The sequence below is a fragment of the Thunnus thynnus genome, chromosome 3 (genome assembly GCF_963924715.1).
Source record: "Thunnus thynnus chromosome 3, fThuThy2.1, whole genome shotgun sequence".
In the NCBI taxonomy this organism is placed as follows: Eukaryota; Metazoa; Chordata; class Actinopteri; order Scombriformes; family Scombridae; genus Thunnus; species Thunnus thynnus.
In genome coordinates this window covers 1,884,952-1,909,777 of record NC_089519.1, presented here as the reverse complement: position 1 = coordinate 1,909,777, position 24,826 = coordinate 1,884,952, and the positions used below count along the sequence as shown (strand labels likewise).

General features: G+C 41.0%; 4 protein-coding genes across 7 annotated transcripts in view; 1 reads left to right on the top strand and 3 right to left on the bottom strand.

Moving 5' to 3' along the window:
* Positions 1 to 1,915, bottom strand: part of LOC137174563 (arf-GAP with dual PH domain-containing protein 2-like) — a 6,515-nt gene extending 4,600 nt beyond the window's left edge. The window contains exon 1 of one of the 2 annotated variants that reach the window (XM_067579957.1): positions 107 to 1,915. In XM_067579957.1, the coding sequence (XP_067436058.1) occupies positions 107 to 269 (163 nt within the window). In that variant the 5' untranslated portion in view covers positions 270 to 1,915. The remainder of the gene's footprint in view (positions 1 to 106) is intronic. The other variant, XM_067579950.1, reaches the window with a different exon arrangement.
* A 143-nt stretch (positions 1,916 to 2,058) lies between these two features.
* Positions 2,059 to 5,048, top strand: tefm (transcription elongation factor, mitochondrial). Its single transcript, XM_067579938.1, has 5 exons — positions 2,059 to 2,207; positions 2,478 to 2,965; positions 3,789 to 3,938; positions 4,028 to 4,206; positions 4,336 to 5,048. Exons 1-5 carry the CDS (start codon positions 2,165 to 2,167, stop codon positions 4,598 to 4,600), a joined length of 1,125 nt encoding a protein of 374 aa, XP_067436039.1. The 5' UTR covers positions 2,059 to 2,164; the 3' UTR covers positions 4,601 to 5,048.
* Positions 4,973 to 10,658, bottom strand: atad5b (ATPase family AAA domain containing 5b). Of its 2 annotated transcripts, none has more exons than XM_067579921.1 (14): positions 9,813 to 10,658; positions 9,368 to 9,685; positions 9,195 to 9,291; positions 9,025 to 9,107; positions 8,697 to 8,845; positions 8,066 to 8,237; positions 7,704 to 7,972; positions 7,514 to 7,607; positions 7,370 to 7,434; positions 7,063 to 7,225; positions 6,836 to 6,957; positions 5,959 to 6,752; positions 5,427 to 5,582; positions 4,973 to 5,216 (listed from the first exon to the last, which is right to left on the bottom strand). In XM_067579921.1, the coding sequence occupies exons 1-14, from the start codon at positions 10,366 to 10,368 to the stop codon at positions 5,141 to 5,143; spliced, it is 3,114 nt and encodes a 1,037-aa protein (XP_067436022.1). In that variant the 5' UTR covers positions 10,369 to 10,658; the 3' UTR covers positions 4,973 to 5,140. The 2 variants fall into 2 exon arrangements, with proteins under 2 accessions (XP_067436022.1, XP_067436031.1); XM_067579930.1 differs by having other exon boundaries at positions 9,368 to 9,682.
* Positions 10,659 to 12,301: 1,643 nt separating this feature from the next.
* Positions 12,302 to 22,763, bottom strand: suz12b (SUZ12 polycomb repressive complex 2 subunit b). 2 transcript variants are annotated; one of them, XM_067579896.1, is made up of 17 exons: positions 22,440 to 22,763; positions 22,059 to 22,203; positions 21,076 to 21,122; positions 20,910 to 20,974; positions 20,708 to 20,776; positions 20,502 to 20,551; positions 20,103 to 20,188; positions 19,784 to 20,015; positions 19,555 to 19,660; positions 19,367 to 19,472; positions 19,098 to 19,275; positions 17,989 to 18,077; positions 17,475 to 17,618; positions 17,197 to 17,354; positions 16,540 to 16,738; positions 16,018 to 16,097; positions 12,302 to 14,300 (listed from the first exon to the last, which is right to left on the bottom strand). In XM_067579896.1, the coding sequence occupies exons 1-17, from the start codon at positions 22,452 to 22,454 to the stop codon at positions 13,988 to 13,990; spliced, it is 2,082 nt and encodes a 693-aa protein (XP_067435997.1). In that variant the 5' UTR covers positions 22,455 to 22,763; the 3' UTR covers positions 12,302 to 13,987. The 2 variants fall into 2 exon arrangements, with proteins under 2 accessions (XP_067435997.1, XP_067436008.1); XM_067579907.1 differs by having other exon boundaries at positions 17,989 to 18,074.
* Between the last annotated feature and the right edge of the window lie 2,063 nt (positions 22,764 to 24,826).

Below are 24,826 nucleotides of genomic sequence, written 5' to 3'. Positions count from 1 at the left end.
ATGATCATGGTCATTGAGAACTTATTCATGGTTGGAAATAAGTCAGTCAATGCTCATGTCTTTATTAAAATGAATAGATTGTGGTCGTGAATATTTGTCTACTCACCAGGAGCTCCGCAGTCAGCACACATGTTGTTACCTGGCTGTCGCACCAAATCGAGCAGGATTTTGTTGTTTCTCTCCAGATTGGCCATAAGTGAAGGTAGTATTACTTCTGTCAGATTGACAGTTGAGTCCAAACGAAAAGAGCTACTAGGATTTAACTCCATGTTGAATCTCACTGTAAGGTACAGATCTACTTTGCTCTATAGCAGGTGAAAAACATCATTTCTTCTCCCTGCCCAGTTACACCGTTGTGGCCGAGCATTTCCTCTTACCAGCACAGCATCATGAAGTTTATTGTTCTGCACACAAACGCAGAGGTCCAGAAATAACAGAGAAAGGAAGTGAAAGAGACGTCACCATTTCAGAGTGATGGACTTGTATATGGCTCATAGAAAACTGTGGGTTTGGCTTGAGTGGATATGGATATGGGCGGATATATCTGAAATAAAGTTTTGTTTATTGAAGCATATTTTGCATATAAATACAATGCAAGGTAAACAGAACAAAAACTTGTTATGTATATATGTATATATCTTTAATAAAGAAACTAAAATGTATAAATAAATGTATTGAAGCATTGTAACCTGTAACAGCTTTCTAGTACATTGTGTTAAGTCTTATTTTTAGACCTATTGAAATATGTGAAGTTCAAACCAAATCATTACAATCTATATGAATTCTGACCAGCAAGTGATTTACTTTGATACAAATACACGCTAGTGGCAAGTGTTTAATAGAATATATCATTTTCATTTGGCCAAGAAACAAGAATTGCTCAGAAAGGGACAACGCCCATCATGTAATTTAAATATGAAGTGGAAATACACAAGATGTAACTCTATCACTGCCACTCCCTTGATATTTGCTCAGGGGTTTCTCCCTTTTTTGTCTCATCTAGGTTCCTTTTTTGTGTGCAGAAACGTGTTTTGGCCGTCAGGGGACAGGTGAACTGAAAAAAAAAAAAAAATCACCTTACCTTACCCATGGCAAGTGTGTCTGCTGTAAAAACGTCCTATTAGCAAAACAAACAAACAAAAAGGCCTCCTACTAAAGTTCTACACATTCAGCAGACCTACAGCTAAAGTTAGTCATTACTTCTTGTGTGTTTGGCTCTGGGCAGGTGGTGCAGTGTTGACACATTAATCAAACACTACATTGCAAACAAAGAATTTTTGTCTTTTGTGCCACCGAGCTCTATTAATCAGCCACACAAAAAGTTCCCTTCCTTAAACACTCACTCAAGTTTCTTATAATCATTCATCCAGAAAAAAGAGTCGCCAGTTTCCTCTAAATCTCAGAGAGAGACCAGTAAACCTGTTTCTATAGCTAATGATAATGTATCTGAACGTAACTGTGTAACTTTGGGATAAATTCTGCTTCACACAAGGCTCCACGCTGTAGTTGTTTTTCATCAGACACTATGTTCTTAATACAGTGAAATGTATAGAATTAAAACAATAAGCAAAAGGAGGCGTTTGGCAACCTGAGGGAAGTTTACACTCTACCATTAACAACTTACACATGGTGGACACTTTATAGCCTGATTGCAGTATATTTAGACTCAATATATTCATACTTGGCCACTTTTCAGCCAGAAAAATATTTAAATATTTCCTTACTAGAATTTTATTTCTGGCAGTGTGAACAAGGGCTTTGAAAACTCAATTAGATCCTCACATTGAGAAATTAAACCTTTAACTGAATAAATAAATATAAATATGCATTATTCAAATTATTTTTTAAAAAATAGACTCTTTGTCAGATATGTGGTCAAATGTCATTTCTTAAATCTTTGTTACTGACCTGAAAGCAGCTCTGTAGCGATGCAGTAAACAGTAAAACTCCCATACAGCAGGTGACAGTACGACACGTAATGCTGCTTTACGTTTCAGCCGTAAATACAAAGAAGAAGAAAGCGGAACCAACGGAGGACGTGTTGTTGTGCTACACCGGTGGATTGAAAAGCGTCGGACAACAACCAAAGGACAGAACAAGTTGTTCAACTCACCTGCACGATGTTATAGCCAATATTGTCGATTATTTACTGGGACTTTTGACGATGTGGGTCGCCAGGCGATTTATATCGTCGGTTGCTCAGAGAGGCGAGTAGCTGTGGTCAAATGTTTTTCCTTTTACTCACCATTTCTTTGCATGATGTGAATTTTCAGCTAATTTAACTCGGCTCGTTGGAAATGTCAACTCACGTCAATATCTCCACAGTTGTATCAGTTTCAGAGCTCTTTCTTTATTTTATCCAGTTGACAAGTTCATAGTAATTCTGGGCTTCGACACTCGTGTTGTGAAGAGTCAAGACAAATACTCTTAATGCTTATTCGATGAGTCAGCCGCCTCTCTTGTGTTTTCCCCCGCAGGTCAGTATGCGGGGCAGTCCGGCTTATTTCGGCGCCCTCAGCACGGCTCCCCCCCTGAGCTGGAGCTGCGGTATCTCCAGTGCACATGTTGCTGGAGGAGCCGAGTTCCCGTGGCGGGCTTTGAAACCCTGAACGCCACCATCTCGTCTTCCTCCGAGCCGTGCAAAGAGGACAGCAGCGTGTCCCTGGACGCCTGCTACACCCCCGAGCAGCGGGTCGCCATCCTGCAGCTGCTTAACAACGCGACACCTGCAGAACTGGCCGGCGTCAAGCTCCTGAGAGGCCGCAAGTCTCTCAACATTGTGGAGTACAGGACTAAAAACGGACCCTTTAAAACGCTGGAAAGCGTGGTGAATGTCCCGCTGCTGAAGCACAAAAGCGCCGTGGTGGTCTTCAACTCCATCCTCAACCCGGTGAAGAAGCAGAAGAAAGTGAGGATTCAGCTGGCCAAGTTTATCAGGCCAGAGATTGATAGGTCCTGGTTGGAGGTGAGGGTCAAGGCTCACTTTCACCACATTTTCTGAGAGGCCCCCTACAAACCTGTTAAAGGACAAATTCACAATTTTCATGCCTGTCTGCCCAAATAAACATTGACACGTGTTTTTCTTGCTCTAATCATTCCTCCTGTTCATACTGGCCATTGAAAGACCCTTCACCAGTACCCTTTCACTGGAAGTGATGGGAGACAACAGTCCTCCTTCTGTGCAAAAATGTATTTAAGAGTTTATCTGAAGCTAATATGAAGCTTCAGCGTCCAAATCAGTCAAATCAACTGGATATCTTTCACCTTTGTGGAGCCAAATTCTCAGTTTTTGTTACCATCCTTCCACCGCAGCTCAACACTGTCCCAGGAAATAAAAATAAGGAAATATATTCCAAAACAAAAAACAACTTTGGAAGATATCCACTTGATTTAACTACGTCAGACTGCTCTGATGCATCATATTAGCTTTAGATACACTTTAAATACATTTTAGAACAAAACGAGGACTGTGGATTTTGTCCCTCATCTCTTATATTTAATAGCCAGTACTAACAGGAGGAATGATCAGAGCAAAACCTGTTTCAATGTTCATTCGGACACCTGAATGTTGTCTTACGACAGACTTGAAAAATTGTGAACTTTTCCTTTAACATTTAGGATATACAGACACGTGACTAATTAAAGGGAAAAACATAATAAATGCAGATCCTTCTATACAGGGCTCACTGAATCAGTCTGATGAATATGATCTTAATGTGAAATGTAGAAAGAGAAAGCCAGATATTTGACTATGACCGCTTGTTATAATTCTGTGTTTGTTCACTCAGGATGCTAACACCATAGTGTCACTGGCATGTGGCACAAATAAAATCGCCTGGGCACATGTGGACCGCGGGATGGCAGTGCTGGACTGGCAGCAGCTCGACTGTCCTAATTTCTTGAAGGGCACATACATGGCCTCTGCTTACTTGAATGATGTGAGTAAATACTCTATTTGTAGAGAAACGCTCAGTCATTTAAATCCATATACAACGGCACGGACTGAAATATATTCTCCTGTCAACAGGTCTCGGCGGTCGTGTCACTCCTCCCTTCTGCTGACTTCTACATAATAGAGAAGTCGTCCATCTCAGCCCAGAATACGGCTCTGTTCCCCGTCATGGCCCACATGAGAACTGTGGAGGCCATGTTGTTCGCTCTGCTGGAGCCAAGAAACTGCCCGCCAGAGTCCAATATTCCTCCCCGGTGGGTAAAAGAGGATTTAATGTCTGTTTTCAACTAGAAAAGCCACCAAAATAGCAAATAAACAAGCAAGTGTGCCCTGTTTGTTTCTTTGCACCTACTTCCTGAAATGACTTTATTCTTCCTTTGCAGAGTTCTGAACATGATGCGTACCGCTGTGGGACGTCACTTTGGACTGATGGTGGGTGAGTCGCGGACCAGCGGCGCTCAGACGGTGCGACAGCTGATGACAGAGTCGGTGACACAGAAGTTTCCTCGGATAAACTTCCCCCCGGACCTGCTGGTGAAGTACAGGAATTCCTTCCAAATGGGCAGCAGAAGAGGAGGAGAGGAACTCTGCGATGCTCTGCTGCAGGCCGTGGCTTTCTACGAGCTGCTCAGTGAATCTTCCAGTTAGCCGTGATGCGCTAACATCCACTAAAGATGAACATAAGCATTCTGAGCCCTTTCAGGAAACCACACTCCACATCTGTTTACCGGGTTTAGTGGCAGTTGATGGTATATTTTAAGCATCAGATATTCTTACTGTTACGTTGAATACTTTGATGCCGCTGACGACAGTTGCTACAGTGTTTTGTTATTCCTGCTGTCTGTCTTGGATCATTGATTTGGACGATTGTAAAGCTGCTGCTGTCTCAGGATTTCATGGATTATTCACTAACTTTTTTTTTATTTATAACAATGAAAAAACACATTGATCTCACTAGAAACCTACAGCAATACCTGAACACTGAAAGTACTTTGCAGACTCCAAAAAATGATGAATAACTTACAAAAATAGAGATTTTTATTTAGTTTTCATGGTTGCACTTATGTGTAAATAAAACATGGACTTCTCATCTCAACTGCATTAAATTCATTTTTACAGTATTTTGATAAATGAAATAAATGCACAGTAACAGGAGCGAGGTGAGGTAGAGGAGACGTGATGTCTCTATCAGAAATCTTCTGCCAGGAGTCGCAACGTTGACTTTGAGAGGCCCAGCTGCATGCTGCTGAGGTAGTTCACACACCTGAAGTACAAATGATACATTACAATACAATACAATGATTCAAGTGGAAGACTTCACTGATAAAATGAGTTGGCTTGGATCCAACTAAAACTAAAGATAACTGACTACCTGGATGTGACGGGGTTAATTATAATAGACGTAAACTGAATTTCATTATTAAGAACGTCACCATCGTTCTAAAGACTGCTTCTGTTATTGTGTCTGGCTCACCTGACTGGCTCGTCTCCTCGCGGAGGTCTCTGGGAGCGACAGATGGAGCGGAAGACTGGCATGTAGTCGACACTGACAGCCTGTCTGTTCCCCAGTAGGCTGAAGGACCGACTGCCAAGCACCATCCTGTTCATCTCGTACCTCCTTTGGAACACGCTGTAGGTACAGGCATGGGTGTTATATGTGGTGAAAGAACTGAGACGTTTTAAAAAGGTAATTTTAAGGGTGTTTAGGCTGAATAATATCAAATCAATTTATCCAAGGTTCCTGTGGGCCTTGTGTTTCTTTGAAAGATTCCAAAAAATGATTGAGATACGCAGACAGCATTCATTTCTTAACAGGATCGCAACTAAAAAAAATCGAGGCCTCAGTTTTGTCTGATATTGGCAAAACGTTAAATGTAATTAAAGTCGATGTCTGAATAACTGAGAACCTTGTACATGAAATGCTGGACGTGACGACTGAAACCAAACGCCAGACATCAAAACAATCTCAACACGTATTCAGAAGTTGAAAGTGTGAACAGACTGACCTTGGTGCGCAGAGAGGTTGAAAACTATAGCCGAGGCTCTCTCTATCGGCAGAAACAGGAAGTGTCAGCGTCTCCACCAGCTTCCCCCACCTCGTGCCTCCCAGTTCCTGTCTGCATTTCTGGGCTTCAGTCCACGATTCAGACACTCGCCTCCAGCATCTGCGAAACCCCAAACCCTCAACAGCAGCCTGAATATCTAACCACCTCTCCTGGCAACAACTCCGGCCCTCCTCCTCCTCCTCCTCCTCCTCTCTCATTTCATCCAACAAGCTGTCCTTCATCTCTGCTCCTGTCCAGACAAACTCTGGTCGGCATGAGCCTGAAATAAGCGGTTCTGCAGCTGGTTTTGTGGCGTTGAGGTATGACATGAGGTCAAAGAAGTCGGTCAGAGCATCCAAACAGTCAGTCGCTACTTTGTCTGCGTTTGGTTCAGTCTTGTCATCAGAACTCTGGGCTCTTAAATGAGTCGCTTTGAAAGTTAATGAGGCCCTTTGAGGTTTTTGTGTTAAATTGGAAGATGATGTGGCGTCAAATGCTGCTGAAGTATATTTCCTTCTGCTCAGCCTGGATATATTCCTAACTGAGTCGCTGTTTGCTGCTGTTGCCTTTGGATTATTTCCATCCAGCTGGCTCTGCTGCCCAGAAGAGGTCACCTTGTCCAGGTAATGGACCGGAGTTCCCTCGGCCCTGATGGGTAGGAGCAGCTCCTGGTTGCAGTAGAGCAGAGGCACGTTTCTCCTCCAGCTCTCAGCAAGGAGCTGCAGGAGCTTGTTCATGTCTGGGTCGGTCCAGGACTTATGATGAAGAATCAAAGCCAGAAATTAATGACAGGCTTATGAAATGTACGTACAGTAGTGAAGATATTATCAATACTTACCTGTAGGAGGTTCAGCAGATGGTTTTGGGTCGCAGGGTGGAGACCCAGCATGCTGGAAGTACAGCCTGCGTCTCCTGGGGGAAGCTGGGAGTCTAAACCGACCCCCCCTTCAACATTTGAGTCTAGAAAATATGTAAAAAATCATACAAGTATTCAAGGGATTTTCTGACTCTATAAAACTGGGATTTGTTCACAATCTATTCAATGTAAACAAGTATGTTCTTTACTTTGAGATGCCCGTCCTCCGCCACCGTTCACCCAGAGCTGCAGCTGGAGGAGGCAGCGCCTGACGTCACCTCGGGTCAGCGTGAGGAGGCCGAGAACGTCGTCCAACTTCAGTCTCACGTTCTCAGCCAAACACACCAGCTGCAGGTAGCTGCAGACGTTCATCTGGGGACAGAGTTGAAGAGTTTATGACAGTTTTATATAAGCTCTTGTTGGATGTGTTGAGATAATGTTTTGGCTCAGAAAGTCTACAGCATACAGTTCAACACTGAAGCTGTACACGGACGGAGAGGTCAAAGTTTGACTCACTGCGGACGGCGTCTTGAAAATGATTTCTTCCAAGCTGTAGCTGAATCTCTCTCTGAATGAGGGATCTAAAAGACGACATTTGTTTTGCATCACTGCTCGTCTTCAGATCTTTTCTATTCTAAAATACACAGTGGGTTCATTTACCGTTGGTGGTCAGAACGACCGGCCTTTTTGTGGTCGTCATGAACGTCTTGATGGCTGCGAGGAAACCGACGTCGTCTTCAAATACGACATCAACCTGCGAGAGCCAACAGTTGCAAACGATCAACCCCCAGACCGAACATGGTTTAATGTAATTACAGGTTTTGAAGTGCGGTGTTGCCAAATGGTTTACCTCTTCAAACAGAATGAGTGATGTGGTCGACTGTTTGTTCTGTGGCGCCGTTTGATCCCAGCCTGGTGATGAGTTGTTAAGCTTCTTGATGTCTGGCTTCTCGGGCGGCGGCGACAGGCCACCAAAGTGTAAATGATCCGCTTTGGCTTTCATCTTAAAGTAGTTTGCCAAAGTGACTGCGGCTGGATTAGCTTTTCTTTTGCGGCCAAATTTCTGTGCTGGTCTCTTCTTTGAGCTGGAAATGACATTTTTGGGAGCCGCAGATTTTCCTGTAAAAGACGAGAACGTAAATCTCAGACTGACTGAGATTTTGTTTGAGTATTTGAATTTTAACTGAAGGCCTGGTCTTTATCGTGTCTTACCAGGTACATTTTCAGAGTTAGTTGAGCAGCTTTTGGTGTTGTAGTTGTTGAAGTAAGCTGGTTTCAGAGGGTCTCTCCCTGACGTCTCCACCAGGTGTGACTGGGTTGCTTCCTTCAGCTGGGACAGAACGTGGCGGCCACTGCGCTGTGACGAGCAGTTCACCTCGAATACCTTTGAGTTCATATCATTTAAAAAGGATAATATTTACATGCATGATCAGATGGCGTATGGTCTGATGCTAGTCTTAATACTGAGGTTTTTCACCCTCACAAGAATCACAGTTTGGTGGAAATGATGACACACCCTTCACATTCGGCATGGTCAGATTTAAAGATATAAATATGGAAGCTTATTAACAGCTTTTGGCAGCATTGATTCAAATTAGGGCTGCAACTAACTAATTATTTTCATTATCTGTTAATTATTTTATTGATTAATTGATTGACACCATTCCCCAAAGCCTAAGATGCATCCTCAAATGTCTTCTTTTGTCCTGACCAACACTCCAGATAATCAGAAACCAGGAAATATTCACATTTAAGAAGCTGGAACCAGAGAATTTAAGCATTTTTACGTCAAAAATGACCCAAAGCCATTAATTTAATTATATCGCTCCAGTTTGATTCCGACCTTGAAGCCAAGCTCCTGAGCGCAGGCATACACTGAGGCGGTCTTGCCCACACCTGAAGGTCCCGTAATCAACATGGTGTTACACAGCGGCTCCACTCTGTCGCCCTCGGTAACAGCCTCACCCTGGAAGTCTCCACAGTCCCACGAGTCTGCAGGAGAGGACAGCGGTTCCTTATTTCAAGACAAAATCTCACACATAGCAAATTCTGTGAAGTCCTGGCTCATTTTAAATTGAATTCTAGTCATGTGACGACCCAGAGATGTGCAGGCTCATTCAGTTTTTGACCCTGAGTGGAGATATGGGAGGAAAAGCTACTGTAGCTCATACCACTGCTGTTTTCTTCCTGTTTTCTTTCCTCCTTTTTCCTCCTCTCGTCACAGTCAGCTCTTAGTTTCCATTTCTTCAACCAACTGAATTACAGAGAAAAAAAAAAAAGCAGAAATCTTATTGCTCACCCTGATTTCCATGATGGTGGTATCTAATCATATAAAACTCACCTGTGCAATTTCTTCACTGAAGCAGAGTTGCCAATGACTTCACTTGAACACTGAGGACTGTACTTGTCTGTCCAGAGCACATCCTCGAAACTGGAATCTACACCAAAAAGGAAAATGTTCTATTTCATGTTATTAAAAGTACATAAAATGTGTTATTTAATGAGAAGCTTTACCTCTTTGGAGAATGTCACAGGTGATAAGTGACTGGCTGTCTGATTCCGAGTTTGTCTCACAGTTGTTCACCAGGCCTACGTTCTCACGTTGCTGCTTCAGTCTGTGCGTGCGGCTCAGCCTGCTGCTTCTGGGCTGCTGCTTCACCGAGACGTCGGCACTTCCCTGGACACCGTGCGCTGGCAGGAGGCGATGACTCGTACCAGTGGTGTCCTTTGTAGTGAGACTAGACCTCAGACGCTTGGACACCTGAGAGCTTTCATTTCCACATTTCCTCTTCCCTTGAAACCAGCTCTGTCTTGAATATGAAGACTTTACTGCTTTGGAAAGTGAAGAAAGGTATTTACGACAACAGAAGGATGATAAGGTTCAATTATAATCTGGACTCTATAAATTAATGGGTTTGATAAATAGTCTGACTAATAGCAGACTGTTGCTCAATCTCACCTGAGGATCCCAGATCTTTCTCCTGAAGAGTGTCAAACACTCTCTGGACCGGAAATGCCGGGTTAGATGTTTGAATTTCCTCCAGACAGCTGAGGACAGCTGAGGATGACAACTGTCCTCTGCAGGATCCCTTTCTCTCCGTCAGGTGAGATCCTGCAGGTGTTGATAGCTGACTTTTCACCAGTTGTGAGTCATCACTTTGAGGAGGATGCACTGATTTCTGCAGCTCCTCTACGGGTCGATCAAGTCCACCATCGCTGCTCCTTTTCCTCTTCCCCTGCTGTGTTGTTCGTAAGAAAATGGGAGCGATCTTAACGTCTTTCGCGCAACACGTCCTCCTCTTCTCCTGCAGGGGTTGAGCTTTACTGGACGAGATGCCTCCTGCAGCAGCATTTGAAGCTTTTGAATCTATTGCAGCCAGTAAGACTGAATCTCTTTCCGGTGATGTTTCATCCTCTGATAACACTAACGTTATCACCTCGGTGGCTCGCGGAGGGTTTTTACTCGTAAACGAAGCATTCTTACTTGTTTTGGTTCGTTTGAGTTTGTTTAGCATCTCAAAAGGATTAAATATTCAAAGGTTGTCCGGTGGCATTTTGGATTTGGCGCTTGGGTGTGATTATGCGTCGCCTGTCGTTTTGTAAGCGGTGGAAACGTCAATTTGTGCGACGAAAACTTTTGGACAATTCTCTTACGTGACCGAAACTACCGGCTTATTTTAGGGAAACTCACTAAAGTATGAAAGAGTAAAAGCTACATGTAAATACATAAAACTCCTGAACTCTTCTACATGTCGCTGTTTACGTCGAAATCAGCCCAACTGCTCTGTAGTGACGTCTAAAAGGTGCGCGAGATTTTGATGTTGCCAAAGATCGTCTGTTTCATACAGATGCTAATGCTCTCCTACAGATGCTCCCACACTTTTTTGTCGGTGCAGATTTTTGCAAAAAAAGACCGACGTTAAAACATCGGACTGAAAGATGCTTCTGAACATATGCAAACATGAGTGGGTGTCATTTGAAGATATTTTCTTTTCTTTTATACTTTTATATACTTTTAGACACTTACCAGTATCTCTGCAGGAGCGTAATTACTCAACAAGACAGTGAAACCAGCAGGATGAGTGTACAGAGCAAGAAATACATGGACAGTAAACAAACACTTACACTGAAAAAATGTGAATAAGTGAATAATAAAAAAGTGAAGGGATTGATAAACATGATGACATCATATCTACAGTGAGTGTGAGCAGACTTGCCTTTACAAAATATAAGGAAATATGGGACTAACAAGGAAAGTGAACACCGCTGTGTAATAGAATAACTAAAAATGACTAAAAATAGTGTATACATCAAATGATCTTATATTTCTTTTTAAATTCTTTGACAAGCTATAATGAAATTCTGATTGATATGAATTGATAATTTGCATAATTTTAGCATTAAATAATTATTACCCTCTTAACCTGATATTAGTGCAGTGTTCTTCTTTGACCAAAAACATTTGGTATGTGAGTAAATCTGCTAAACTAAAACAAAGCAGATTGCTGCAATATATTAAAAACTAGTCACTGAGAGTGAACATCAACACACGACTGAGAGAAAATATGCAGATGCAGCAGCAGAGAAGATATGAGAGATTTTTGAAAGGAGCTTTCACAGTATTATGAGGAGAGATGGAGCTGGATACGGTCCATATTTATGATGAATGTCTGGGAAGTTTGATAAGCATGTTTTCACTATTTTTATGACATTGCACAGACTAACCTCTGAACTGATAAAATAATCAGATTAATCAGCAATGAAAACAATCATTAGATGCCTTATATGGACATTCATTATAAAAACATCATTGATCTTGAGTTCAGGAAGCTCATTAGGACTGATTATCAACCACTGATGCTGCACCTTCATGTTTCATTTTACACTTTAATAGGAAAAATGATACTAAGACTCAATATAATTATTTACTAAACATATTTATCAAATTCATTTCATGCCTCGTGACGCAGGTCACTGATCTGATCGTCTTTGACATTTTAAAAATCACAAACTGGAACCGACTTTTCCATCGAGAACAAACAGCTCTGCTGCTGAATGTGAACTTTTTGTTGCATGAATTAAATGTATAATTTAGAAAAGTAGCTTTTAGCCTGGAGGGAATCGTATAGTTCAGACAGGTTTATTATATAAGTGGCAGGGTTTTTTTTTTCCCAGGAAATGCTTTAGCTGAGGTGGTAAACCACCAACATCCTCACGCATCTCATCTCGCAATAAACTTAGTAGATGAAAACCTGAACAGTAGAAACACTGAATATAATAACTTTTTCTTCAAGGTATCACATTACAAAAAAATAGATCCTTTTGTCTGTTAGTAGAGGTCCGACTCTGCAGGACATCCTGTCTGGATTGACTCGGCAGAGAAAGACCGTGATATAGATGAAGGCGTCTCCATTCAGCTCAAAATCCTTTAAACATTACAGCAAGTAATAAAGGACAAATGTGTTTTATTTCTTTAAATATAAAAACCCCCTTAGCCAGAGTGTACAGTTCACAATTTCTAACAGGGTGTTTTAACAATAATGGTGACTAAGTCTCCCTTTTTTTTTTTCTTTTTCAAAATGAAAGCAGAAACCCTCAATGAATAATGGAGGGAGAAAAATATATTGTTAATTTGGTTGTCCACGAGGGAAGTCGGATGAAATAATGAGCGGTGATGTTCACCAATTTATGTCCACGCTACAAAAACACAACTACAGCCTTTTAAAAACTTGTCATGGAATGAACAAAATAACATACTAAAAAATATATAGAAATAAGAGACTGATGAAAATATCCCCTTTGGCATAAACTGCACCTAAACAGGACAGACGAACCGAGTCGGGCCTGAAAACCAACCATCCAATAAACAGCATATTGCTTTGAGAGAAGAATTGCAATCTGTTAATTATTGGATTCAGAAACGGGGCACAACTAAACATTTTTCGATGCAATTACAATGTATACAAATCTCTGTGGATCAGCTGCTGATACGCAGAACCTCATGTTAAAAAAATAACATGTTAAACATCGTGTGTGTGTTCAAAACTTTAAAAGTGAAAAGAAACTACAGGTGCCCGCATCAATCAGAAAACTGTTGACATTTATATCTTCAATGCTATACACTCTACACAATACATGGGGTGATGTGTTGCTGGTTGTCTTAGTAAATCTTAGGAAAAAAAAATAATATTCAGAAAAGTTGATTTCCCTGGCTTTCCTTGAGCTACTGTATTATCAATGCAGACCAAAATGGTGAAGGAGTGATGACTTTCAGCCTGGACCCTAATTACAATTTATTCTCATGTCCAGGATCCCAGCCTAATAACACTATTGTCACGGCAACCAACCAGCAAAAAACCCACAAACTGTTTTGGGGTCCTAACACAAGCTTTTACAGGCTTTATATACTCCAAAAAAAATGAAGATTTTTTTTACTGTAATGTTCTCTTCAAATGAAACATCATTCACCAAAGTGAATTCAAACCCACTAAAGATTCTCCACTGATGACTGTGGAAAAGCTGCTTTTGACATTTGGCGCAGCATGATTTAGAAAAAAAAAAAAAAAAAAAAAGTTGATTTCAAAAAAGGTAAGTTTTCTAAATACAAACACCAAGTGCTAAAATAATCAGCTAAAATGATAAGTTTTCAACAAGGTTATTGTGTATGTGTACAAATAATCAAGAGTGACAATGTTACCGGTTACAGTTTTAACTGTAGTCGTGATAACCGTTGTCTATAACAAAGACATACCAAAGGGCAGTCGCACCACATCGAAGGTTTCTCAGTTTGTTCACTCTCACCCAAAGACAAGATACTTCAGTGGCTCCTACAAAATGCATATAAGTAGGTTCAACTTACATCATCCAGTCCTGAAATTCCTGGTTTGTGTAGATGTGGGTGATTCACTTTTATATTGTTCATATTTGGTTCAGTTCTCAAGTTCCAAAAAACTTGTTTTACCTTGTATACTGGTCTGCTTCAAGTCAGATCCTCTGCTGACCAGTTCTCCCACCTATCTAAGCACCAAAGGGTTGGTAATGTTCATTGAAGAAGGAAAAAACAAAACAAAAACAGAACTAAAATAATAATAACACGACAATCATTGTTCCATCCATCCTTCCGTCCAGCCGACATCAGTCTGTTAGGGCGCTTTTTGTCCTCTTGCCCTGCTTTCCCCCACTGGAGGTGACGGCGTTGCCGTTGCAGGTTCCTGCCGTTACCAGAGTCTGGTCCTGGTGCTCCTCTTCAGTGTCCGGCAGCTCCTCTTGGATCTGTCGCAGACGGGCCATGGCGCGGTCGATGGTGGCCGTGCTCACCAGGTTGAAGTCGTGCATACTCACTAGATGCAGGAGGAAGTTGCGGCAGAGGTTGCGGCGGGTGACGTGAGCGCCGCAGTTCTCCACGAAGAGCATGATGGCCTGATTCATCTGGTTGTCTGCTATGAAGCTGCAGAGAAAACAAAGAGGGAAGAAGTAGTTAGTCCTGGTGTGAGTGAGTGAGTCGCAACAATAAAACAGATGTAAACAGGAGACATGAACAGGGTTCCCATCCTTTTACAGGCTTCATCATGCCTACTCAGCTGCTGCATCCTGGACCAAGTGCAAGAGTCCTCTCAGGTTTTCTGACAGAGAACCTCTTTCTACTGCAGCTTGTCCATCAGACATTTCATTATAGTGCTACATACTCTGTTCAGCCACTGACAAATCTTCAAGAAATGCATCAAGGCTGCAGCTGTAAACAAAATCTTAGAACTCTGATCTTTGGTTTGCACTGACATGCGATGAGGCTGCTTCATCACACTTGGAGGCAGCGTACTATCCCACTTAGAGGAGAACCTGTAGGAGTTTCTTAAATATTGCTATTGCACTTTCAGCTTCTGTCATGGAAGCTCATGTGCCACTCTGCCAGGTACACAAGAGGACTTCGCTCCATGATTTTCTTGTATGTCACAGCAGGGAAGGAGACACAGTCTTTCTTGAGCAGCTTTTCAGACACCTTCTCCACTCTGGACAGGTGTCTTTATCTCCTTCAGTTCTTTTCTTTTGATAAAGTGTGACAGCAGGCCTCTCAGGGTGGACTGGAGCTCTTTTGCTAAAAAAGGCACCATTGGGGCATCTGTCTGGAATGTCTCCATAAAAGGCTTCAGTTGTCTAGCAAAAAAAATCCAAAAAAACTGGAGCTTAGCCTGAAAAAGAGGGTCATCAGTGGCCTCTTGTACTGTACAGTAGGATGCAGATGATGGCTTTTGACTTTTCAGAACGTACTCCTGCACTGCTGGCAACACTTCCATTACCTACTCGGCAACTGCTAAGTCCTCCACCCGTCGATGGACACAGAATTTCTAAGGAAATCCTTGAAATTCCAAGCACAACATGCAAACCACAACTTCCTAGATTGATAATCTTTGGCGCATCTGAGTCCACTTGGCTCTTGTCTGCTTGGAATGTCCTCAGGAACTTCCAGATGACCGTACGGACATCCACTGAGACCTGCAAGAGCTCATTAGGATCAAGTGTTGACGTAGTTTCTCTTGATTTAATACAAAAGCTTCTCTGCTTGAGTTTGTCCCATAAACTCTGAATCTAAATAACACACAGTTACCTTCCCTTCCGATCACTCCAATACTGCACAACAACATCCATCTGTTCTTTGTGTCACTTTATTTAAGCATCCATCAAAAACACAACATAACCAAAAACAGCCTATTTAAAATACTTTTGTCCATAAACTTCCATTCAAACGTTAATATGATCCTGAACATAACTTCGCCCCTTTCAGATGGCAGTGTTGTCCATTTTGAGGAGGATGAACAGCCTGATAGTTTATTCTCAGCTAAAGGAAAATAGGAGAATGTTGAAATTATTTTCCTGGATTTGTTACTTTTTCCATGTGTTTTCCATGACTGGAAAATTGCTCAACTGTTTTCCAAGATGCGTGGGAACCCTGATGAAAATCTAACACCTTAACCTCACAGATTTGTTTTAAAGATGTTTGAACTTGAATATTTAATAATCCAGTTTCTCAGCAAACTCCAAAAAAATTCTCTCCAGAATATCAGAAAGTTACCCATCAGAACCTGTGAGAAATAAAAGTAATAGAACGCTGCACTAAGTGTGATTCAGTGCTCGTCTGTTGTTTTCCAGTACTGACGTATTCAACGTACCCGTTTTTCATGACATGCAGGTTCCACAGCTTCATCACTTCTTTCTCTCCCTCGTTGACATCTGTAAATTCATCCAGTTGCTGTAAAAAGACAAATGATGTATGTAAAACAAACAGTCTGCTCAAACAGCCTCAAATACATCCACTAAATTATTAAAAAGGGCGGCCGGTCACCACCAGTCATGATGTCAGCAGCGTTTTCCTGTACACCATGATGGTGAAAAACAAACCAACAGACACAGAGACTTGATTCTGCAGCAGGAAACACTAACAGGTTCAGGAAATCAATACTGAAGTGATACAAATGTTGCCTTAACGAGCTGAGGAAGAGTGCAGTGTTGGCAGTGGTTTATGCTGGTTATTTATGGGCAACGGGGCTGACCCAAATACATTGACTTTTTGTTGCCATGGTAATCGACACCAAAATAAGTATTACAGTGTCTCAGTTTTTCATGTTGTAAATTGTTAAAGACAAGTGACTGGCTGCAGAGTTGAAGACACTGTCAGGGCAACGGTCTCTCACCGTGGCGGTCTTCTCTCTGAGCCACTCTGGATCTCTCTCGTCCTCGCTGTCCTCATCCATCTCCTGGGGCCGCAGGGGCATGCAGCTGTCACTGTGGAAGTACAGGCGGTTGTGTCCGCTGACGTAGGTCCTCTGCTGCTCCAATTCTCCGTCCTCAGATTCCAGGAACTCTGACAGACTTGGCTTGGTCCTCTTGGGCCTAGGGAGGGGGGGGGGGGGGGGGGGGGGGTGAAAGAAAACAAATCCTGCATATACACCATGTACACTGGAATTTCAAATGTACATTCTCACTTGTTACATAGTTCAGTTACTAACACTGGTCTGTGTTTGTCGGTATATTCTCGTATTTTTTTAATTATGAATAACTCAGCATGTGGAATAATATCTTAAATTTTCATTCATTTATTTTCTACACCAGTACGAGAAACCAGCTGATTGAGAGAGCTGATCTGTTTAGGGTTACCCTCTCACCATGTGCCTCAAAGCCAGCTCACTGCTCATCAAGACTTGATTAAAAGTGAATTATAGTTCATTAAAGCTAATTCAGACCAGAGTTCATGAAAAGCCAATTAAAGTGGTCATTTAAAATAAGTTAATTATAGCGTCTGACTTGCATTGACTTTGAACATGAACAAAGCTTTTAGGTCACGAGTTTACCTGCAGACCAGTATGTGAGTGACTGCGGTCCTCTTGACTGGGCCGTTACGGCTGAAAGCGAAGCCCGGTTGGCTGTGGATGTCCTGAGGATTGCCAACATACGAGCCATCGTAGCACTCGTTAATGGACACGTCTATCCTTGCTCCTTTGGGGTGAGGCTGCAGATAAAACAAACAACAAAACAAATATGTGAGATGCTGCAGTAAAAATATTATTCTGTAAAAGCAGAGAAGGTCTGATAGGTCTGTCTTCTGATACAGTGTTCATTCTTGTCTTACCACATAGTTGAAGATGAAGCGGGAGTGGGAGAGTTTGAGGTGTTTGAGCAGGCTGTAGAGCTTGCTGCAGTTCAGGGTACACCAGGGACAGTGGAGATCATCTCTTGCTTCTGTTTGCTGCCGTGTGTTATTGTTGTACAGGAACTGGTCAAGATTATCAGATTACATTAGTTACTACAAGCTCGATCAGAGAAGGTCATCCTATAGCAGATGTACTTCAAACAGTGTTGCATAATTTCAGAGTTAGTGTAAACGTACCCCGACAACAGGGTCAGAATAGTGCACAATTAAAGCTTTTATTAGGAGCCTTTTACTGTATCAGAGTGCTGGTGAGCAATTATAAATCAGTACAAACATTTCATAGGTTTCAACAGCAAATCCAACATTTTTTTTTTAACAATGACAGCAAAATAAGCTCACACAGACACTTTGCTTTTCAGCAACCTCACCACCAGACTCTTGTAAACCAGTGTCCCAGGCCCAGTTGAATTCCTTTCACTGTTGTGTGGTGTACCTGATAAAATATACGTAGCTTCTGCCGCGGCTCACACAGGACCTGCTCTTTCCTCGTCTGAATGTCTGTGCTGACTGACTCTTTCACTGCTGACGGGAACAGATGGACAAGTTAATTTTTTTTTGGAGAATCATCAAATAATAAATATTCTGGGGAATTTGATACATTCAACATATATATATATTTGAGAAAAACGTAGATATGACATCCTGATTTGAAATGACAGCGCACATATGACTGTTGCTAAAGCCCCTTTCAGACATGGAATCTGTGACATTATCTATCTGTTAAAGTAATGGCTTTACGTCTCTGTTACTTGTTTGTGCATTATTTGCCGTTTGGTACATGAGAGGAGGTACAAAACCCCCTTTTCCCTCTCCAGTGTTTCCCCCCCCATCATTGTAGAGGCCAGGCGGCCGAAACATGAGTCAACCTCTGTGTCATTGCCTGGGAAACTCTCGGTAGCGTAACTCCTTTTAAGGAATAGCGCAGTACGTAATGTGTGTGGTTGAGTGAGAGGGTGAGCAGCAGTAGTAATAAGTTGTCAATCTGGTAGTAAATGTATGGTACAGGCTATATGGAGCACCTGAGTTAAGAGTGACAGGATGTCTGGTTGATTGACATGTGCTACGCCTGCATTCTGCTGGATATTCATACATACTTTAAAATTTAAAAAACCAGCGAGGAAGAGTGCCGTCTGGACGTCTATAGAAACAAACTCAAAGAGCGACGTGTTTGAAGCACGTTTATGAAGTGAAGTGCATGTCTGAAAGGGACTCAGCAGTTATGACTCAGAGCGCCTTCTGCCAGATTCGGTTACAAATAGATCATCCCACACAAATATCACAGGTGGTGAAAAATCCAAAACCCACGAGCCATTCCGCTTTGCTTGGAGACATGCTTCGCTTGTTTGCTACTCACTATAAACACCTTTACACTCATTTCAATAAAGCAGAAGGCGGAATTATAAACTGTTAATGTCCCCTCCCATCTTTACTAACATGTATAGTCAATCATTTGAGGATGCTCTCTGGTCCCTGCTGCGTCAGTGTATTTCTACATCATCTTAAAACAAACTTCAAGCCGCCCCGTGGTGCGTTCATACTTACTCATGAGGGCAGCTCGGTGGTTGCTGGTCCGGGTCTCCATGGGGCTGGAGCTGTCTGAGTTTCGTGTAGCGAGAGGTTTGGCCACAGGGGCAGTGGACTTCCCGCTGGCGTCACCTGTCCAGCGCAGCGTGAATTGCAATGTGGGTCCCTGAGAAAATGTCTCAAATGGTGGCAGTCTCTGTGGGACGGTCGTTCAGAGGACTTTGTCAGTGATGCAGTGTTATGAAGAGGACAACAAGATCAAGTTAAAAAAGGTAAGTAAAAGTTACCTTCCCATCAAGAATGGTTTCCCATGTGGCTCTCTTCTTGCTCACAGGGCTGTCCTCCATCCCTTGCATCGACACCTCGTACTCCCCGTCCAGCAGCTGCAATCTCCTACAGAGGACAGATCACATGTAGAGTCAAAAAAGGAACAAACAGAGGAAGCTTTAACAACCCCAAAGTCACAATAACTTACCTATTCTTATCAAAGACAGTCATCTGTGCAACATAAGTCTCTGTGGTGTCTCCTTCCTCTCTATGTGACGAGCTTCTCTTCTTTCTACTAGGAGTATCTGTTACATCTATGCACAAAAAAAAAAAAAATACATGTACACACATAGAGTGAGCAACTGACTGCTATCATCTCCATACTCCACATACACCACCACTGTTAAATCATTATACTACTACGAGGAGTTTCCTACCAATGTTCTCGTTGGCCTCTCCGTTGACCAGACCGTTTGTATCCCTTCTCCCTGTGCGTGACACCCTGAACAGGAGCGAATAGGACTTCACCATGTGGCTGTTGCTGGGCTCAAACTCATTGCTGGAGACCAGTAAGGAAGGGTAGGAGCCAGACTTGGTTTGGTTACTGTCAGGATTCAAAGGCACCTGCTTTTTACCTGTAGGCACTTGCTTAATCGGGCAGCTGACATCCTGAAAGAGAAATGACGGGATACGAACAGTGAATGAAATGAATGTTCTGCTGAAGTGGTGCACAGCCTCAGTAGTATTTTACTTTACCTTGCGTTTTTTATGGCAGACTTTGACAAGTAGCACCTCTAAGGACACGGAATTTTGTTCATTTTCTGAATTCTGTGATGGCTTTTCTGTTTGGAAACAAACAAACAAAAAAAACAAAAGTGTGTCAAGTAAATCAAAGTTTGAAAGAAAAAACAAAAAACCATCACTAAATCTTGGTTAACATCAAAGAGAAACGCACATGATTTTTGTCATCATCTCTCTATAATAGTTGTTGGGCTGATGCTCTATTAGCAGCCATAACACTGAAGTCTTCTGCGTGTCTGCTGAAGAGGAGCGGAGAAGTGTCCACTGAGCCATTTTCCAGCATATTTGCTAAATGTTTCCCTTTAAAAAAAGACTAAATAAAAAGTACTCGGTAAAAGAGTGAAGTCTGCTTACCATCCTTATGGAAGAACCCAGTGAAAGTTAGTTGTAGATGTGAAGACAAGCTAAAGAAGCAAAAAAGAAAAATGCACAGGTGAAATTAGTTCAAATGCAAGTGCTCCAGCTGATCATATGTATGGTGAAATGAACAAGAAAACTTCCCAGCAATAGCGATGAATCTTATAATAGATATAACAGATCAGCTGGTCTTTCAGTGTTACCTTGGAGAATCCTGCTCTCCCTTCATCTTCTCCACTGTCTGCAACATATCATCTACTTTGAATGTTTTCCTGGGAAGAATAAAGTCTCACAGCTTCAGAATTTATTCAGGAATACTGTCACAAACATATAAATGCCATTATAAACATATCAAGTATTGAATCATCTTTTTAAAAAGAAAACATGAAAAAACAAGATTTTTACCTTCTGGCATTTGATCGACCATTTCTGTGAGACATGAAGGTGAGCGTCCTGTGCAAAAATATGGGCTGAAAGGAGGAAAAGAAGAATTCATTAATCACTTGATTTTAGCGGGCAAGATAATCAATATATTGACTAAAAGAAAAGTTAATTAGAGCAATGAACTTACTGCAATCAAGTTCCTTGTGCGCAGAAATCTGTATATCTGAGTTGGTTCTGGATATTAAAAAAAACAAAACCAAAAAAACAAAAATTTAGGAGACTTCCAACAAGCTACTTTAAGCTTAAAAATAAGAGAGAACTTGGCAAAGATAAAACTTCAACCCCTTACTATCTGTAACATGGGCTGAAAGAGACATGTTACTGAGTACTTGCTCTTCTTTATGAGACAGTCTGCTGTAATACGTAATACACTCACTGGTCAGTTTATTAGGTACACCTTGATAAGAACAAATACAGTATAATACAAAAGCCTGCTTGTATTCTATTACATTAAAATGTGTTTCTCATATTTAGTCTATCCTATTTCATATTAATGGGGTGGACAAAATATTAGAAACCTCTCTGTACAACCCAATCCATTGTAAACAGCACCTCAAACTACAGCTTCCATAATAAATCAACACCTTTCTAAAACAGATTAGTAAAAACTGATTATACTCTTTATGGGTTTATCTCAGGGCCTCTATGCTATACTGCATTAGTTTTTATTCTAAGAGTATCCAATAAACTGGTGAGTGTAGCAGTGAGTCATTCAATTTCTCAACAGGTTTTTCCTGAGAAATAAAGTCAAACGACTAACATGCCAAAACAAGAACTGTTAACAGGTGGTAGTTGATTAGGAAACACATCCACCTTCCAAAGCAAAGCTGTATAAACAAAACACATATCCTAAATTGATAGCAGTGTGATTATTTCCTCTTAAATACAGCTATCATTATACACGTAAACTTTACCAAACACTATCTGGGACTCACTTTATCAGAACAAGTTAAACTAAAGGAGGCCTGTCATAAGCAGAAAGTAAAAACAAATTAAGACAGAGGGAAGTTCAACGGGTCACCAAATGCTAAATGAAAACATTAAAGAGAAAAGTTAATCACGAAAACAAAAAAACGCTAAATTACGAAGTGTCGAGTGGGGAAATCTCACTTTCAAAGGCCTGTAGGAACAGCTCATGGTCGGCCTGAATCTGCTCCATCTTCGGCTTCTTTACAGAGCTCATCATTGCTGATGAGGCAGGGTACACGGCGCCGTTAGCTTTGCAACTCGCCCCACTCATAATATGACCTGAGTTCTGCCAGAGAAACAACAGCACATGTTATCACACACCAAAATCATGGCAGCACCACAAGTTAGCTTGTAGCCAGGAGGCAAAAATGCTCGCGTTAGCAATCCGGCGAGCTAACTCGGCTAAAAGCACAATGCTAGCTTGGTGTTTCAGCGTACTTCTTCCATTTACTCAAACTAGTCTAAACGAAAACCTCCGAGTCGGCATGGGGTAGATATTGGACATAAAGAAAGGCAACCCACCCTGGCTGATGGCATTAATTTGTCAGCCTCGCTGCCTCCAGCACCAGCCTGGCAGACTCAACAGCAGAAACCCATGAAGATGAAGAGGAGGCGACGAGACGCTGCTAGTTAGCTACCAATGCTAACATGGTTGACTGGAAAACAAACCTCGGTACGCCTGAGGTTTCCCCGCATTCAATTGTCACAAATATTGTTTGGAATCAGAGATGGTTTGAGTATTTTTGGATCAAATTAATGTTGCCTATCTTGTAATTTATTGTCGGGTTGGTTTCCTTCAATTTGTACTGAACAACAGAGCATTACTCAGTTATCAGCCAATAGCGTCAGAGCTGAGAGAATGCAGCGCTGTGATTGGCTGCCGGCCTCCGGAGATGACACACAACCCGCTCTCGCTTTCTCCGATTTTGCGGGAAATCGAGTTTATCAGCATTCAGATCAAGAAGACGATCCCACAGCTGAAACTGTATCATTCATATCAAGAGTGAAGAAGAATGATCCCGCAACTGAAACATAATCACTCACGTCATGAATGATGAAGAATGATCCTGCGGCTCAAACTGTATCATTCACATGAGACAGTTGGTAGTACAGCCCTCCATGCTGATTATCCTCCATTTGATTGTATTTAATGAAAAAAAACAACAACAACTGCAACATACAATATAGCTGAAAGATATTAAAGGATAGGTTCACATTTTTTCAAGTTTGTCTTAAAACAACAGCCAGATACCTAAATGAACACTGAAAGAGGTTTTCCCCGCTGTAATCACTGACAATTAAAAGATCCCCTTCAAGTGCGTTTTCTGTGTAAGTGATGAGGGCCAAAATCCACACACAGTCATGATTGTGTGTGACCACACAGTCATTTTGTGCAAAAATGCATTTAAAAGTGTATCTGAAGCTTATATGAGGCTTCAGCAGTCTGAGTTAGTCATATCAAGTGGATATCTGTCACATTTACAGTCTTTTCAGCATCAAATTCCCTCTTTGTGTTTCCTCTGACAGTGTTTCCCTGTTGAGCTGCTGTGGAAGTATAGTAACAAAAAGAGGAACTTTGGCACTAAAAAGACTGTAACATTGAAAGATATCTACTTGATTTGACTAGTTTGGATGCTGAAGCTTCATATTAGGTTCAGATAAACTTTTAAATACATTTTTGCACAGAAGGAGGACTGTGGATTTTGTCCCCCATCACTTACATTGTAAGTGCATTATGAAGGAATCTTCTAATGGTCAGTATGAACAGGACGAATTATTACAGTAAGAAAAATGTGTAATCACTAGAGTTAAGGGGGATTTTTTACATTATTTCTTATATTACTGTAGGGACTCAGTACTCAATGATGAATGACCTCTTAGTATGGTATAATATGACTACAGGACTGTAATAGTATGGTACAGATTAATTACCACTTTGTGGTATTATTAATTAGTTTATAATAACATCACACTGTATGGTACAGATATACAAAATAATTCTTATTAAAACTGAACTTTTTAATAACATACATTAGTATACTGGTGTTGTCAGTATGGTTATGAACATCATTTTGAAAGTAAGACAACAAGAACATAAGAGGAAATTAATTAATTGTCAGGAGATTGTTCATAACCGTGTTTAGAAATCTTTTAATTTCCCTATGAGTGGGATTCAATTCAACACATATTAACAGTTATATATTCAAGTTTTTCAGGCTGAAGCAGTGGAAAACTTTAGAACCACTAAATATGACAGTTTCAATCAAACCAACACAAGTTTCATCAGCATGTCTATCTCTATTAGAATTTACCCATCAATAGATTTGTATTTTAAATCAAATTGCTGATATTGGCATAAATAAATAAAAATAAATTATTTCAAGTGGATTTTAATTTTCATCTTATGTCATATTAATTATGTCATTCTATCCTTGTTCTTACTATTTTCTTAAATTTATTTTTATTCTATTTTATTATTGTTGTTGTTGTTATGCATTCTATATATTCTATTTTCACTTCTGTTTTTTATTTATTATTATTATCAAGTGAGTTTTATTTTCCATCTAATGTCACATTAATTATGGCATTCAACCCCTGTTTTTATGTTCATTTTATGTCTATTTTTATGTGAAGCTCTCAATGCATGTCATTTCTTTATTGTAAAACACTTTGATTTCTTGTATGGAATGTGCTATATAAGATATATTATTATTATTTACTTTGAACTGTCTGACGAATATATTTATTTAATGCACTTTAAAAACAGTGAAGATACTGTATATGTCTCCTAAATAAATAGATTCGCCAGTTTGAACATCTTAAATCAAAGAATTTTGAGAATTTTCTTGTCTGCGCTTGTTCTCTATTCCCATTATACCATGGCCTTTTCCCCACCCGCATTCTGGGAA